Below are 14,468 nucleotides of genomic sequence, written 5' to 3'. Positions count from 1 at the left end.
TCTCCGAGGCCTTCTTCCCACTGGTGGCTTCGGATATGGATCACCGCATACGATTCCGATCTCTGTGCGATTGCAAGCTGCAAGCTCACAAGTAGTTCTGTCAAGCGTTGATTCTTTAATTCACGCACGCTTGCATCTTCAATCCGGCTGACTATGCCAGCAACATAGAGAGAATCTGTGACTACATTCAGTGGGACATCTCTCCATCTAATAAATGTCCAGACCACTGCATAGAGTTCTAGCGTCTGTAGAGAATCCTTTGGCTGCGCTTGTAGAATTTGGTGTTGCCACCCTTGCTCATCTTTCCATGTTATGGCAGCGGTCCTAGAGCGTCGACCCGCATCAGTAAAGGCCGTGAGAGCGTGTGGGATAGGCTGGCTGGATCGCTTCGGCTTAACAATCCAGCCCATGTTCTCCATCCACGACAGGATGGGCGATGGGAGTGGTTTCACTATTATTGCTGCTCCATCGTGGAGTAATGCAGCCTGCAGTTCCTCGGAGTTCTGCAAGTACCACTCCAAGTCGATCTGTCTTATCGGCACCCATATCGTGCCAGGAGGAGTGCCATCCACCTGTAAAATACGACAGCGACCTTTCTTGATCAGCTCCGTCAGCGTCGAGATCTTGTCTTGTATTGTGCGTCGTGGTTGCAGTGGGGGAGCTATCCATTCCAATACGATGGTGGAGTACTCCCCTTTCTCCCCCGTTTTTATTTTTTGCTGTGTTAGAGCACCCATGAGGTACTGAGTGCCACACAAGATAGTCAAATCGATGGGTAACCCTACAACACGCCGATGCGTGGAGCGCGCAGTCACCATTGAAGCTATTTGTTGTAACGTTTGTTCTTGCTGTTCAGTAAGCTGTACTGGGGTTGAAGGATCTGTCCCTCTCAACAGGGGGCGTAGTTGATTTAACAGTTCATTGGGGATGCCCACTACAGGCCGGAGCCATTGCAGATCACCGAGCAGTCGTTGGGCGTCGTGAAGGGTTTGGATATCCAAGTGGAGTGACAACTTTTGAGGCTGAATTGTTGTATCAGTGATGCGCCACCCCAGATACTTCCAGGGGCTTGATTCTTGCACCTTTTCGGGTGCTACTACCAATCCCCTAAGCTTGAGTTGTTCAATTAAAACCTGTTTTTGTCGCAAAGAGAAGGGTGTTGGCTGGGCTAACAAGATGTCATCCATATAATGGTAGATTAAAGTCTTAGCCCAGCGTTGTCGCAAAGGTTGTAGTGTGGCAGCAACATAGAGTTGACACAAGGTGGGCGAATTTCTCATTCCTTGCGGGAGGACCGTCCATTCAAAACGTTGGTCCGGTCCCTCCCGGTTGATCGCGGGTAAGGTAAAGGCAAATCTGCGCTGATCATCTTCATGTAAAGCAATTGTGAAAAAGCAGTCTTTCAAATCTACAATGAGTAAATGCCACCCTTCCGGTATCATAGCTGGGTTGGGTAATCCGGGTTGTAAGGCCCCCATATCATGCATCTGTTTGTTTACCGCTCGCAGATCATGAAGCAATCGATATTTTCCAGACTTTTTCTTGATAACAAAGATGGGGGTATTCCAGGGGCTCGTTGACAGACGCAAATGACCTTGTTGATACTGCTCTTTAACCAGTTCATGCGCCTGTTCTAGACTTTCCCTTTTTAACGGCCACTGCTCTATCCACACTGGTTCCTCTGTCTTCCATCGGAGTGGGATCGGGAAAGTCCAAGCAATGGCCGCCCCTAGAAAGGGAGGTCTGAAGTGAGGACCATCCCCATTTGGGCCAAGATATCGCGGCCAATCAAAGCATGCACCCCCTCAGGCAACGGAATAATTGAGACACAACAGTTTATAACTTTGTCAGCTATAGTCCATCGCAGAAGGGGGGATTTGCGAGCGAGGGTCAATCCCCCCACTCCTGCAACTGTAGCATTGGTCGTACAGGTTGGCCAATGCGCCGGCCATTTGTGTGCACTGATTATAGAGACATCAGCGCCAGTATCCAACAGCGCAGTAATCGAGAGAGTCTGGTCTCCATACTGCACTGTGACCGATCGCCGTGGTCGTTGTTGCAAGCCAATAGTCAATAAAGCCATTTGCCCTGTAGACCCAAAGTTACCTTGTCCTCGAGGTTGTTCTTGCAGTGGTTGGAGGGTGCCTGCAAGATGCGGTAGTGGAATCAGCTGGGCTATCTTGGTCCCTTTAGGTATAAAGAGTGGGGGAAACAGCGTCTGAGCCATAATATGAATTTCTCCGTGAAAGTCCTTATCAATCAGTCCCACCAAAACATTGAGTCCCAACATGGTGGCTGATGAACGCCCGATGAGTAATGCTCCAACAGCTTGTCCGCGTATACAAACTGGGCCTTGTATGCCAGTAGCAAGTTTTGTAGGCTTTGAGTCCAAGAGGGTACAATCTACTGTTGTTGCCAGGTCCAAGCCGAGGCTTCCGCTGGTTGCAGGTCGGAGAGGAAAGGATTTTGTGCTGCTGGGCAGGCAGCCGCTTTTTGTGTCAGCGCGGGGCGGCTCTTCCCGCTGGGTTGCCCGTTTCCCGATCGACGACAAGCAGCTTCATTGTGAGTGTCCGAGCGGCAGTTTCGGCACCATACGGAGTTGGCATTGCAGTCCCGTCTCACGTGTCCGGTGGCACCGCAACGGAAGCACCGTAGACGAGATGGGCCGCGGTCATTTGATCGCCCAGCAAAGGCTTGCAAAGGAGCAAGGGCTGCTAAGACCTGACTCTGGGTAGACTGTGCCTGCTCCTTTAAAGCACTCCCTAGTTCTTTTATTGCCTCGACTAACATAGCCTGGGGCCCGACTGGCACTTGTGCCATTCTTTCCAAAGCTTCTTCTATGGTCCATGTCCCTGGTAGCGTAGCTAGGATGTTACGTGTGGCTGGGTTACAATTCTGTATGGCACACTGCTTTAAAATGGAGCCTTTGAGATAGTCTTGCACCCCAGCCGCCTGTATGGCGTTTGCTACCCGATCAATAAATAACCCAAATGGCTCCTCTCTTCCCTGTTTGATTCCCATATAGGAAGGGATTCCCCCGGGCTCCTTTATACGGTCAAGCGCTAGTCTAGCTAGCCTCATCGCTTCCTTTGCCTTATCCGGTCCCATCAGTGCCTGCGCTTCGGTTCTAAAATAGGGTCCTAAACCCATCAGCTCCTGTAAAGTAACCCCATGCAGTGGGTCCCCTGGCTGTCTAACCACTGCTACCGATTCCTGACAAGCAGCCTGCCAATGAGCGTTAAACAGAAGCTGCTGATGTTGGCTCAAGATTAACTTCATTATACTGCGTATGTCACTCGGGAGTAAGATATTAGTTCCCCAAAGATAATCTAACATTTGCCTGGTGGGTTCCCCTTTTAAACCTGACTCACTCACCGTAGCCCGTAGCTGAGTTAATAATTTCCAATCTAAGTTAGTGAGAGAAACCGTGATATTCCCCTGCGCATCTGGCTGTGAATACGTGACCGGGAAAGCCTCATGCACGATTCCCGCGGCAAAATCGCGTTCACCCTCAAGCATAGCACTGTCTGCTATCTGCTTCCAGACCTTTTGCCTATTTTGGGCAACCTGAAGGCATTCTGCAGAAGGATTCGTACATTCCCTACTCTCTACGGGGTTTTTACGGTCTATCTCTTCGCTTACGTCATCATTCCCCGACGGGGGGGGGGCTGAGGGATTCAACGAGGGCGGCGACGGGAAGGGCGACTGGTCCCAGCTTCCCGCAGCCCCCTGCTGAACCGTCAGCGTACGCACCGAGGGAGGCAGCGGGCAATCGGGGGGGGAAGCCGATTCCCCCTGCCGTGCGGCTACTGCAGTCCCGCTTGCAACTCCCAGCCGCCCAGAGGCAGCAGCAGCCGCTCTCTGTTCGGCTCGATGTTGCAAAAGGGCATTAGTGACAGCCTGCCACGGTTTCATCAGTTTTTTGGCAGTTTTATTGTCGGCTATTACTTCGGCAAACAGCGTGTCCCCATAATTACGCCACTCTGCATGCTCGAAAACCGTATCTGGATTCCCAAAATGACCCCTCGCTACCCCATAAGCTAATAACCCTGGTAATTCCTTTTTACAATCTATGCCCCGAATGCTCCGCTTTTCTAAAAAGCCTTTGAGCAAATCATACGTCGCTTGTCTCTCCATACCTTCGTCAGCGCTGTTGCAGCCTTTGCGAGACTTCGGCGACGCGTAGCAGGCGGGCCAGCCTCTATAGGTGCTCCCGGGCGCGGGGAAGATATCCCTTTCGCCTCCTGCGCTGCTTACAGGACCGCACTCAACTTCTCCGCCGACCGTGGCTCCCGGACTCCGCTATCGGGTCGCCGGGTCCGGACTCCGCTATCGGGTCGCCGGTCCTATGTCCTCGGTCCCTGTTCGGGCGCCATTTGTCGCGACGGAGGGAAGACACAGTCGCTCAATATGAGTGATCAGCAGACTTCGTTTATTGTCCCTTACAGTCACCTTTTATGCCTTGTTATAATTAGCTCATACATATTACAAAAGTTAAGCTCATTATTGGTTAGTTGCCTAAATACCAAGCCCACCCCTAGTTTCTCTTCTGTAGTTTTCTGTTCCCACCTGCAACATTCTTTTCCCACCAAAATCTTCCTGTTATTGTGTAACAAGGACAGCCAAAGACAGTGTATTTTGCTTTACTTCAGATAAGCTGAGAGCGATGTGCATTTTTGTCCAGCCAGCTGGACTATGTCTATGTGAACTTTTTCAGCTAGCCAGTTATCCACAGGTCAGTGTCTTCAGTGATGATGGCATGTTAACAGTACAACTGCATTGTGACTGCAGCGTGGTGCTTCAGCTGTCCTTCATATGATCTCAGGCATCTTCAGCTGCTGTATTTTTTAGAGTTGTTGTGCAAAGAAGATTAGCAAAGGACTTAGAATCCCTTTTGCACGTTAATATTTTCTCACATATGAAAATGTTTCACTATTTAGGTGATGTGTTTCCACTGTTATCTTTGTTATATTGCCAGGGCTGAGTCTATAGACATATGTGTCTCTGCCCTGCCCTTTCTTCATTCTCCAGATGCTGTTTGGCAGTCCAAAATAGTGACTGCATTTTATTAGTAGTTGTCCTGGTCTTGGCATTGCTAGATATAATGACAGTTTGTTAGGAAACTTGTCTCCAGCTGGGACAAGTGCATACTTAGTGAAGAGTGTTGAGATCCAGTGGCTTTACCTTCAAATCAGAGCCAGAGGTTACCTGGATTCAGTGGTGGTGTGTGGAGCTTCACATTGGCTTTTGTGCTCTTGCAGCGTGGGGAGGCATTTACAGCTTGGTACTCCTGGTGAAGCTGTTGAAGTGAGGCCTTTAGAGTATCTGTGCTTTGATGGTTTGTTGTCCTAGTAGAACAGCTCCTGTTTCTTTGCAAACTCCCTCAAATGTTCCTGGCACAGCTGCACCCTTGAAGGAGTAGAGGAATAGAAGCTAAGACCACTCTACCTGGGACTTTCTTCCAGTCCACCTGCTTTGCACCTCTTACATTTGTGGGTAACATACTTACACTCATGAGTACTTGGGGCAAGAAATCCTTGGCCAGCCCTAACCCTGACCCAGAGAAATAGATGGTGTGGTTCTGCTTTTGCTTCCTACAGTCAGTCCTTGCTCGTTGAATGTGGAGGAACATGCCATGATACCTGCTTGCCTGGAGCTGTGAGCTGAGGCGGTGGAGAGCGTGCCTGAGTTCAGGCAGCAAGGTGTATGGTGCTGCGTAGCTGAGAGCGAGGGGGGACTGGCCATGCAGGCAGAGGAGCGGGATTTTATGGGTATTTAGGCAGACTTGTGATTTGCTGTGAAGCATATGAGCAATCCTAGCACCATTCTTATGTGATCTTCTGGCCCTCAAGGTGTTGTCCAGCCTCTGCACTAGCTGATGTTTTCCAAAGTCAAGAGATTAACTGGAGCAGCCTTCTTTTAGGGTAGGGTTTTCACTTACGCTTTTTGCAAGTGCATTAAGAACACGTGTAAGGAGTAGAGTGGGACAAACAGTCGGAAAATAGTTGCTAAACAGTCTGGTATTCCAGTGGCCTACAGAGGTGTTTACAGCTTTCCCTGTCTGCATGCTAAAACTCTCATAACTAAGAATGGGTTGTCTGGGTGGCCTGGAGAGACTCTTGCTTGTATGGGCTAGAATAGAAAAGATTAGCAAAGTAAAGGCTTTGACCTCCAGATAGCACTAGGCGGTGGTGCGGAGTCTGGAGGGTTGGGAGAGGGCAGGTAAAGGCACAAGTAGGAAGGATTAACTTTGCCTGAAAAGATTAATGTGCTGGCAACTGCAGGTACCAGAGGGCAGGTAATAGGGGATGTACCTCTTGTGCTCTGTGACCCTTGAGGACAGTGCAGTAGACCAGGAGCAGATAGCTGGAAGCATCCTGCAGCGATGTCTGACATATATCTGTGAATTCCCGTCATAACAAATTAAGCTCCTTAAGGCAATGAGTGTGCTTTTGTTGTATGGAGCCAGGTGGATTGGTGTTGGGAACAGTCACTTGCCATGGGAAGATTTATATTCATCTAAACTGTTTTTTTGTGATCAGGAGTAAAAAGCACAGGTAGAGGCCTCACAGGTATGGGGGAAATTCTCCAAGAAATGTGGCAAAGCAAGGAGAACTTTATTCAGTGACTTGGAGAGGATGATTTAAAGACTTGTGCACTTTGTGTATGGACAGAACTCCAACTGGTAGTCCGCTTGCACTTTCCTCCTGATATTAGAGCAATATGATAATCTGAAATAACTTATGTTCTGTTTAGAGGTCTAGAAGCAGGGGATGTGGAATGTGTCCTTAAGTGCCTGAGCTATTTTAAGAGCAGGTATTATTCACAGCACCAGGGTACAGGAACACGTACAGGGGCAGCCAGCCTTCGAACTGCCGTGGTAACGGAGAACACAGCCACCCTGAGTACGCCCATAGTGCTGTGCATCTGCTGACAACTAAGCTGATCTCTGTCATTATCACACTAATATCTTATTTTGTGGTAGATAAAAACAGAAATACTCATGTGAGAATTATGTACTGTATAAAAATGGTTGTGTCTTACAGAAGACGGGAAGATGGCAGCAGTTCCTAGAGGTCAGACTGGGCTGTGGAATGATAACAAAACAATCTTATGACCCAAAATGGTGTAGCTCTCTGAGTGCAATGGAAAGAGAGCACGGGTTCTCCTCCTGCCACAGCTATAGTTTAATCCTGGGCTTGTGCATCTTGTGCTACTGTTGCTTCAGTTACATATTTACAATAGCATCACAACATGCAAGACATTTTTCAGAAATCCAAGGAGAACATTCCATCCTGCAAAGGTCTTGCAATGTAAGGAGAGATGGTGAAGGCAGGGAAAGAGAAACAGCAGGTACCCCCTATGCAAGTTAACTTTGTTCACTGCAAGTGCTGTGGAAAGCAGGATTTTTGCTAGAGCTGATAAAGAAGCTTTGGATAAAAGTTTTTTCAGAGGGATGTGGTTTAATTAAGGAAGATTTCAGAATGAGGACAGAGTTGTTTTGGAAGTGGATAAATCAAGGCAAAGTGAGTAGCCAATAACTGGTGGACTTACCCATGGTAATATAGGGCAACTAGAACTGTTTGACACATCACATTTTAAGGCACAGGAGTATTAAATATTTTTAAATAGCTTCTTCGTACAGGCAATATGTTTGACTTGAATTTTATTATCTCTGGGTCAAGTCTTTAGCTAGCAGAAATCAGTGAAGCTGTGCTTGCTTTTGCTCCCTAAAGACAGATTGGGTTCCTGATGCTCAAGTTGTTATGAGTCCTTTCCTAGTTTCTACTTCATGTGTGAAAGAAAAGTTACGTTAAGACATACTTAGCTTGATGGCTAAGTATGAGCTGCTTGACATGAAGTGGGTGCTGGCTCTGTTCATAACTGTTTTGCTTTAACTTCAACCCCTGTGTTGGTTCCCCTTTTCTGAGAGGTGAAGGGCCTCTGTTTTGTTGGACTTTTACTGTAAGGGGAATTAATTAATTCAGAAAGTTGAAGTTGATCTAGCCAGAAGCTGAAACTTGCTTTGTTTTTACTTCCAGGCATATGAGAAGCGCTTTCCTACATGTCCAGAGATCCCAGTCTTCTTGGGGAGTGAAATTCTGCATGAATCCAGGAGTGATGATGGAGCGATACATATCATTGAACGGAGCTGCAAACTGAATGTAGATGCTCCTAGGCTGCTAAAGAAGGCAAGTGGAACCTAGGTGACAAAAAGTCCTGATTTTGTTGGCTGACTCAGATAAATGCTCCTAAAGTTACTCTTTCTTTCTCCCTTCCCCCTCCTTTTGGTTCTTCATTCTTCTCAGATTGCAGGGGTAGAGTATGTTTTCTTCATCCAGAAAAACACAGTGAACTGGAGAGAGCGAACTCTCCGCATTGAAGCCCACAATGAGACTTTTGCCAACCGTGTTGTCGTCCTTGAGACATGTAGCTACTCAGTAAGTGCTTTGTTTCTGTTTGTCTGTGAAAGAAGTGCTGAAAGTCATGCACTAATATATAGGGTGAATTTGCTTGAATGAATGATTAGATATTCTTGTACTGGAAAGGCCATGGGTCTTAGGGTGCATGCTTTTTCCAGTGCTTCTGTAGGGCTCGAGAAACTTTTTTAGGTTGGTTATGATTCTCTGGTTGGAGTGTTAGGCCCTAGGGTGAGAGCAGAAAACACGGAAGGTGCTCCAGTGCTGCTGGTGTTCCCTGAGTTTCTTTGTGGTTGAAATTCAAGTCAAGGAAAATGTCTGGAGCTTGGGCATGTATTTAGACCTGGATATTTAGGAGGAAACCCTTATTATGATGAGGGCCAGAGGAAAGTCTGGCCATTAATTTTGCCCACAAATAAGTGAAAGTTTTAGCACCTTGCCATGATATTCATGCTCTAAATATTTGGAGAAAGGTCTTGAGCCTTATTTGTGGCCTGGGGTGTTGCACTTTGTGTCTGTACCTTCAGCAGCAGTGTGTGTTTCATTGTAATTGTGCTATTAGGGCTCAGTCACCATTAAATAGCTTCATCTGTTTCTGAAAGCAATCAGATACCGCTTTTTGTTCCCTGAACAAACGTCCAGATCCTGTTACTTACCTGCCCTTTTGGGAACTGGACAACAACTCAGCTTCTTGGGAGTAAGCAAACTGTAAGTAGCTTCTGGTTCAAGCAAGACAGAGTTGAAAAGCTATTAATATTTTGGATGGTGAGGGGGGTTTCCTGAGCCAGAGATCACTTGGTGGCTACGTGGGGCTTCCTAAAAACTTCAGTAAATCAAACCTGCATCATTGTGAAAGGTGCTGACAGTTGTGAAACGCTCCCAGGCCAACTCTGGAATCACTCAGATGTTGTTGCACTTGCTGATTTTCACTGTGTTGCCTCCTGCTCATGTCCTTCGGAAGGAAATGTCAGCAGCTGGGCTTTGAGGGGAGCGCTCTTCCTGGAACAGGGTGGGAGCTAGCTGTCTGCATCCTCAAGATGGTTCCCTGCTCTATTTTTACCAGTTCCCTTTTCCCTGCCAGAGTGCACCGGAAACGGGTTTATTCTCATCTTTCCTTTTCTGCAGTGTTCTCTGAAGCAACTTGGAGAAATGCGATCCTGCTCTTGCAGTTACTTAATATCTCCCCTGGGGGAATTTGTGTCCTTTATAGAGCTGGTAGCTTTGTGTGGGGGCTGGAATTTTTTTTCTTTCATGTCAGCTTGTGAACAGCAGCACCTACAGAGAAAAGGCTGAGCCTTCAGAAAAGGGTTAAGTTAAAAGAGGAAGAGATTATATAGGGTTTTTACCATGCATAGAGTAAGTGAGGGGAAATGGCTAGAAAGGAAAGGTGTATATTAAACTGTCAGTGGGAAAACTCCCCACTCTGCCATGTCTCATGTTTTGCGGGGAAGACTGACAATAGTGGCTGCGTTTCCCATCCAAAACTAGAAAAAAAACCCCCACAAATGTGTTTTGCTTTTTTCTTCCTTTGCAGATGTAGGGGTTTTTAATTGCATGTTCTGAGAGGCCATCTGTGTCTTTCCATAAGAAGATCTTGACGCGATGGTTTCCAGTGGGCAGACTCACTACTATTTTAGTGCGACTTTTCCTATCAATATTACTGTTCAGGTCTGCCAGGGCAGAGATGGGGTTTAATCGTGATTTCCTTGTGCATGTGAAGAATGCTGCGTAAGCCACAAATGTCCGTATGTCCAGTTCGTGATCTTTTTCTATTACACTGGGAGAATTAATCTGACTGTTAAATATGGGTCTGTCAGTGCCTCATAGGAAGCTTCTTCTGCCCCTTCACTGTAGCTCTGGAGATCAAATAGCCAGTTTGGTATCAGGGCCAAGGGCCCTGCTATATCGTGAGTTGTCTGCTACCATTCGACCCTACGTATATCTTTGGGCTTAGGTTCACCCTGAGAACGAAGAGTGGACGTGCTTTGAACAGTCTGCATCTCTCGACATCAAGTCATTTTTTGGCTTTGAAAGCACAGTGGAAAAAATTGCCATGAAGCAGTACACTTCCAACATCAAGCGGGTAAGAGGGGCTTGCCTTTGTGCCTTAAAATCAAATGCCTGCTCTCTGTGTGCTATTTTCTTTTCTGTAAAACAGATACAGTATAGTTTTATACCCTTGCTTATGTCTCTGAAACCACTCAGTAAAGCCAATGGAGAAAAAGCCAGTGTGCAATGATCAAAAATACAATCTGCTTGCTGGAATGTGTCTGTGCAGGGGAGGGAGCAGGCTGTGCCAGAGGAGGATTGCAGTGGATGCTGCGGGTGCCAGGCTCCTCAGACACTGAGGACACTGTTCTTATGCGGGAGGAGAAAGTTCTGGGTAAAAATCAGCACCCTGTCTCTCCAGTAGCTTGGGCAGAGGCACTTCCTTTTGGTAGCCTTTTCTCCTGGGCTGCAGAGGAACAGGGCAGCTAATTGATGGTTTTGGAGCACAGGAAAGGGATAAAAGTGTTATAAAGGTAGCTGCATCCATAACATTGGAATTTGCCTGGCCATCGTTGTAATTCACCATTTGTATGATGTTTCCATACTGCAGTTTTTCCAACAGGGTCATGCAGATAGGAGACAACTATTTCCCTTCTGTTTATCTTTAATAGCTTTAGTCATCTGTCCTGAGGAAAACTCTTCTGCACCTCGCTGGTTCCGGGGAGATGGGATTCTGTCCTAATGAGAGTTTTCCCCTTCAGGGCAAGGAAGTGATTGAGCACTATCTGAAGGAGTTGATCTCCCAAGGGGTCACATTCATCCCCCGCTGGACACCTCCCCCAGTGTGTGGACAGAAGGATGAGCAAACCCCCGCTGTTGGACAGGATGCTGATGATGCACCACCTGAGTCTGGGGCTCGTGGAACTACCAAAGAGCAAACCGGCAGCTCCTGCCCTCCAGCAGAAGCTGTCAGCCCTGATGGTATGCAATGTCCAGGCAGTAGCAGCTGCTGGCAATCTAAATGCCTTGAGTAGCACTGACTAATGAGTTTATTTTTATTTTTTTGGCATGAAGTTTTTCTTCTGGATTGTGGGTGGAGAGAAGGGAAAGTTATTTTGTCTCTTCAAGAAAAACACAAACAATGGAACTTTTTTCCCCCAAAACTGAAAAGCCAAGAAAAACTGTGCAGGCAGTATGTTTTGGTTTGAGCTTAAAAAAAGCTCTTGGTTTTGATCTGACCTTTAAGGTATTTTATACCTTAAATTGAAGAAACTTAAAGTTGTCTTGAATATGCTATTGGATTATAATGAAATATTTTGGCTGTTACAAAATTAATGTTCTTGGGAATTGAGTTGGATGTTTTTTGCCCCTGCATCAGGCCAAGACAAACTTGCAGAACATTGCCTGATGCATCTCTCACACAAAGTGCCTGAATTGGATTTTATCTTTCTGTGTATTGACCTGATGATACCTTCTAGACTAAATGAAATCCTTCTCTGACAAAAAGGAATAGAAGAGGCTTTTTAATTTAGAGCTGTGGTATTAGAAATAGGAGTTGTCATTCCTCAGAAGGAAAGGCAGCACTTGTTTTGCTGGCTGTAACTAGGGAAAAAGCTTGGAATTCGGAACTATCAATGGTTCTGGTCTCACCAAACCTTCTCTGGTAGCTTTGCTTTGTTGGAATCCATCTGGAACAAACTTCAAAATCCACAGAGGAGCTGACTTTAAGAAAAGTTTGTGTGCTTTGAGATTAAAGTTCATTTAAGAGTGGCAGATCCCATCTAGCAGAAGAGCATAGCTCTTATTTTTCTGCTTATATTCATGTTTAGGAAGTGATTAGCTTCCCTGGGACTGCTCCTGTGCTAGCTCTGTGGATTTGGTGGGGGCGTAATACTTATCAAATAGAATTTCTGTATTATCAGTCAGTGACAGCATATCCTGTGGGTGTCCAGGCCTTGTTCTGTAGTTAATGGTATCTGCTGAAAAAAAAAAATCCTGCCTGATGAAGAGCTAGCTCAGAACTGGTCCCAGCACTCCTCGTGTGCCTACATGCCCCCAGCACAGCTACTGGCCTGTGCTGCTCCCCTTTGGGTGCCACATTCTCCGTGCTGGCATCTGTACACGCAAGCCTCGGATGGCACATCTGCTCCCATCTCTGAATGCTGGCAGTCTTATACCCCTTGTCCTTTGTCTCTGATCTGGAGCGACTTTGAGCTGCTGTATGCACGGGACTTTTCATACCAAAAAATCTCCCTTGCTGTCAGAAACGGTAATGTTATTCTCCCTTTTTTTCTGGTGTCCCTAAGCATAATAATATTTTCAGTTTTCAGCTAGCTGCTTTTTACTCTCTCCTCATTGGTGTTGTGCATGAGATCTTTAGGACACCAGGGGATTTAAGTGCCCAGGTCTTGGAGTTGTTAATGAGATGAGTGCCAGAGCTTATGATATTTCTTTTAAAGCTTCTGCTGGAGCAGTTCAGGGTTGAATGTAATATTAGTGTTCTAAGAGACAGGCGGAGCGATCTGGCTTTGATGCCTTAAGTGCTGTCTGTGTCCTCATGCCCTGATCGCCATGAGAATATCACTCACTTGCTTCCCTCAGGCAGCTAAAATGAGGGCTTCTCAGCTCTTCCAGTGTAAATCGTAAGTAACCTGATGCGTAGAAATAACTGCACATGTCCTTTCTGGCTATGTCAAGTCTCCTCTGAATTGTTCTTTTTTTTCCCTCCAGCTGACAAATTGGATGCTGATTACATTGAGCGCTATCTGGGCCAGCTGACTCCGATGCAGGAGAGCTGCCTGATCCGCCTTCGCCAGTGGCTTCAAGAGACGCACAAAGGCAAGGTGGGTGGATGAGGCAGAGGCCGCCCATCTGCAGGGCTGAACACAGCTGTTCTCCTAGCCTGTGTGCCTTCAATGCTCCAATAAAACTCAAGAGTCGCAGACAATTTGTATCTCGAATCATCTGTTTTGGCAAGTTTAGGTAAAAGGCTATGGAATGGGGAAAGGGCTGTGTGACCTTGTGGTGGGACCCAGCAGTGTCACAGGCTGCACCTGCATTGCCCAGGGCAGTGCTGTCGGTATTGAAAAGGCCACTCTGTGGTCCCAAGCGTGGGGCTGTTGCTGTGTATTTAGAGTAGGCGTTGACCAGGGCTTGGTTGCCCAGACCGGCCTGTCTGGATGGGCTGTTTCCCAAGAGATGCGGGATGGGGTGGGAGAAGTGGTTAGCCATGCTGGTGGTGCATTGCCTGTCTCCGGGCCGTGCTGCTCAGCAGAGAGGCAGTCGGTAGCTCCGAGCTCTCGGCTGCTGTGCGTCAGCAGGATGCTGTGTGCGCCAGGCAGGTTGTGTAAGCTTGTACAGCCAAGGGCTGAGTTCTTCTGAGGAGAATTCATTCTGTTCTTGGTTTAATCTCCTTTATCAAAATGTACTATTTCAAAACTACACAAGATTCAGGAAGTAGAGACAGTCTCACCTTATGGTGTGAGCTACATTGTGTAAGCGTCTAAAATAGAGGTGCTGACGGCACTAGATTGGGGCAAGTACAGCTGGAGTTGGCCAGATAGTATAGATAGAAATACTTTTCCCTGAAAAGCAGCAAGAGTACGGTGGGCTAGATGTAGCTCTGCTCTGCTGTCATGTTCAGCAGCTGCCTGGGCTTCTTCTGGCTGAAGGGGAGTCTGTGTATCAGGCCAAGAGGGTAACTGGTATGTGGCTGATAAAAGATATAGGGCAGCTTGAATGCCCCAGGAGGGTTCTAACTCAAGACTTATTGGTGGAGAGAGATTGGGTGGGAAGGAAGGACCAAGGATAGCAACAGATAGCAGCAGCTGGGTCGGCTGAGTAGATAAATAGAGCTTAGGAAGAGGGGAAAACAGGAGAAAGATGGAGCAAGTGATCCCCCTTGAAAACAGAGTAGAGCTATGTAAGGATTCAATATTAACAGCTTCCTGACTTAGAAGGTAACTGCTCAGTCAGTCACACAGAATGGGTTAGGAGGTACTCTGCATTCATGGGCTTTGGAAGATATTTTTTTTTTCTTTTAAATGGCCTTTCTAAAAG

General features: G+C 47.0%; 1 protein-coding gene across 5 annotated transcripts in view; it reads left to right on the top strand.

Moving 5' to 3' along the window:
* Nucleotides 1-14,468, top strand: part of SEC14L5 (SEC14 like lipid binding 5) — a 48,656-nt gene that overhangs the window by 19,886 nt on the left and 14,302 nt on the right. For all 5 annotated transcript variants that reach the window (XM_037383351.1, XM_037383354.1, XM_037383352.1 and 2 more), the window contains 5 exons: nt 8,043-8,192; nt 8,310-8,441; nt 10,375-10,503; nt 11,171-11,390; nt 13,140-13,252. In XM_037383351.1, coding sequence (XP_037239248.1) covers nt 8,043-8,192; nt 8,310-8,441; nt 10,375-10,503; nt 11,171-11,390; nt 13,140-13,252 — 744 coding nt within the window. The remainder of the gene's footprint in view (nt 1-8,042; nt 8,193-8,309; nt 8,442-10,374; nt 10,504-11,170; nt 11,391-13,139; nt 13,253-14,468) is intronic.

The sequence above is a fragment of the Falco rusticolus genome, chromosome 4, assembly GCF_015220075.1.
Source record: "Falco rusticolus isolate bFalRus1 chromosome 4, bFalRus1.pri, whole genome shotgun sequence".
NCBI lineage: Eukaryota > Metazoa > Chordata > Aves > Falconiformes > Falconidae > Falco > Falco rusticolus.
Note: the sequence above shows the minus strand (reverse complement) of the source record. Positions and strands in the feature narration are given on the sequence as shown.